This window comes from Lepidothrix coronata, unplaced genomic scaffold, assembly GCF_001604755.1.
Source record: "Lepidothrix coronata isolate B3197 unplaced genomic scaffold, Lepidothrix_coronata-1.0 Scaffold112, whole genome shotgun sequence".
NCBI lineage: Eukaryota > Metazoa > Chordata > Aves > Passeriformes > Pipridae > Lepidothrix > Lepidothrix coronata.
In genome coordinates, this window is record NW_016690292.1 from 193,433 (window position 1) to 195,776 (window position 2,344).

General features: G+C 70.2%; 1 protein-coding gene across 1 annotated transcript; it reads right to left on the minus strand.

Annotated features, from left to right (window-relative positions):
• Window positions 1-621: 621 nt before the first annotated feature.
• FOXD2 (forkhead box D2) lies at window positions 622-2,005 on the minus strand. The gene is given in 3 exon segments (XM_017824596.1): window positions 622-1,165; window positions 1,167-1,207; window positions 1,210-2,005. Coding segments are annotated over 3 exon segments (1,335 nt in total). The 3' UTR covers window positions 622-667.
• Window positions 2,006-2,344: the final 339 nt, after the last annotated feature.

The window sequence follows — 2,344 nt, forward strand, 5'->3', positions numbered from 1 at the left end:
CAATGTCCCCAATGTCCCCCTGTCCCCAATGTCCCCAATGTCCCCCATGTCCCCAACCGTGTCCCCAGTGTCCCCAGTGTCCCCACTCACCGGCAGCTCCGAGTGGTGTTGGGGACACCTGGGGGTGTCCCTTAAATCCCGGCGGCCGGGGAGGTGACACGGGGCAGGTGACACAGGGCAGGTGACACGGGGGTGACACGGGGGTGACACGGGGCAGGTGACAGGACGGGGACACTCTCGGTGACATCACCGCGGGACACGGGGCCGGTTCTCCCGGTCCCCACCCGGCCCCGCGTGGGAGGGGGTGGCCCGGGAGGGGACACGGACACGGACACGGGGACAGGGGGACACGTGGGGGGGCGTGGGGGGGGCACGGGGAGACGACACACCTGGGGGTGACGCACCTGGGACACACCTGGGGACACACCTGGGATTCCCCAGAGAGGTCTGAGTTTCCTTATGTGGATGCCAACAGGCTGCATTTAAACAAAAAAAAAAAAAAAAAAAGAAGAAATATTTCCTACCTTAAAACACAACAGAAGAAGATCGGGGGGGGGGCACGGGGAGAGGGAATGGGAGCAGTTTCGGAGGAGGGGGGGAGAGCTGGAAAGGGGCCGTTTGCTTTGCGACTCTCCCCCCCCCCATCTTCCCCAGTCCCCAGCACACTTTAAAAATGACAGCTGCTGAGGGTTGTGATTTTACTGGAAAAGTTCTGGGCCGGCTGGAGGAGCGGCTCGTGTGCCAGGCTGACCTGGGGCTGTGCCGGGGCCAAGGCGGGGCTGAGCACGGCCAGGACCTGTGCCGGGGGGCCCGCCTGGCCGGCGGGGTAGGGCGCGGCGGGCGCGACGCTGGGGTTGGTGCTGGGCGGCGGGGGCACGGCCCCCCCGATGATGTTGTCTATGGAAAAAGAGGGCCGGGAGGGGTGGTTGGTGCCGCCGCTGCCGCCGCCGCCGCCGCCGGCGGGCGAGGGGTCCGGCTTGAGGGTCTGGAGGAGGGCGGCGGGCAAGGCGGTGGGGCTCAGCTGAGGGTGGTAGAAGGACTTCCTGCAGTTCAGCTCGCCGCCCAGGAAGGAGGGCAGCCCCGAGGCGGCGGAGAAGACGGAGGCGGCGGCGGGAGGCGGCGGAGCCGGTAACGGGCAGTGCGGCGCCGGGAAGGGGAAGGCGCCCGCGGCGCCGCCGCCTCCGCCGCCGGGATGGTGGTGGTGGTGGGGATAGCCCTGGAGCTGCAGGCCGTAGTTGTAGCCGTAGGGTCCGTAGGCGAAGCCGGGCAGGAATGCGGCGGGGTCGGCGGCCCCGGCCCGCAGCAGCAGCTCGGGGTGCGGCGGGTGCAGCTGCTGCTGCCTCTTGAAGCGCTTCCTCCGGCGCAGGAAGCTCCCGTTGTCGAACATGTCGGCGGACTCGGGGTCCAGCGTCCAGTAGTTGCCCTTGCCCGGGTTGCCGGGCTCCCGGGGGATCTTGACGAAGCAGTCGTTGAGGGAGAGGTTGTGGCGGATGCTGTTCTGCCAGGCGGGGAACTTCTCCCGGTAGTACGGAAAGCGCCCGCTGATGAACTCGCAGATCTCGCTCAGCGTCAGCCGCTTCTTGGGGCTCTGTAGGATGGCCATGGTGATGAGGGCGATGTAGGAGTAGGGCGGCTTCACCAGCGGGTTCTTCCCCCCCGCGCCGCCGCCGCCGCTGCCCGCGGGCGCCTTGTCCCCGGGCGCGGCGCCGCGGGCGCAGGCGGGCTCGGAGCCGCCGGCGGGGGACAGCCGCTCCGGGGACCCCCCCATGCGCGCCTTGGCGGCCCCGCTCCGCGGCAGCGCCAGCCCCAGCGGATCGCCGCCGTCCTCCTCGTCCTCCTCCTCCTCGTCCTCGTCGTCCTCCTCCTCCTCGCTGTACTTGCCCCCATCCTGGGGCGGGCCCACCACGTCGATATCCGCGTCCTCCACCTCGGAGAGCGGCTCTTCCTCCGGGGAGCGCTCGGACATGATCCCGCAGCCGCCGCCGCCGCTGCTGCCCAAAGTCATTGTTGTGCGGCCGGGGCGGCCGGGGCCGGGCTCCCCCCCCCACCTAGCGGCGGCTCCCGGGATGGGCCCGGGGCCGTGCCGGAGGGCTGCGGCCGCCGCTGGGACTCCGCGCCCCGGCGCCGCCGCTCCGCTCCGCGCCCCGCTCGCCGCGCCGCTGCTGGCGGGGCCGCGGTGGTGGCTGCGGGGTGGTGGCTGCGGAGGGAGGGGCGGCGGAGGGGGCGCGGGGCGGGGGCGGGGGAAGCGGGGCGCCCGTGGGCCGGGCGGGGAGCTTGGGAGCAGCGATAATAAATAATGGTGATAGTGATAATAAAAGGAGAGAAAGAGGAAAAAAAAAAAAAA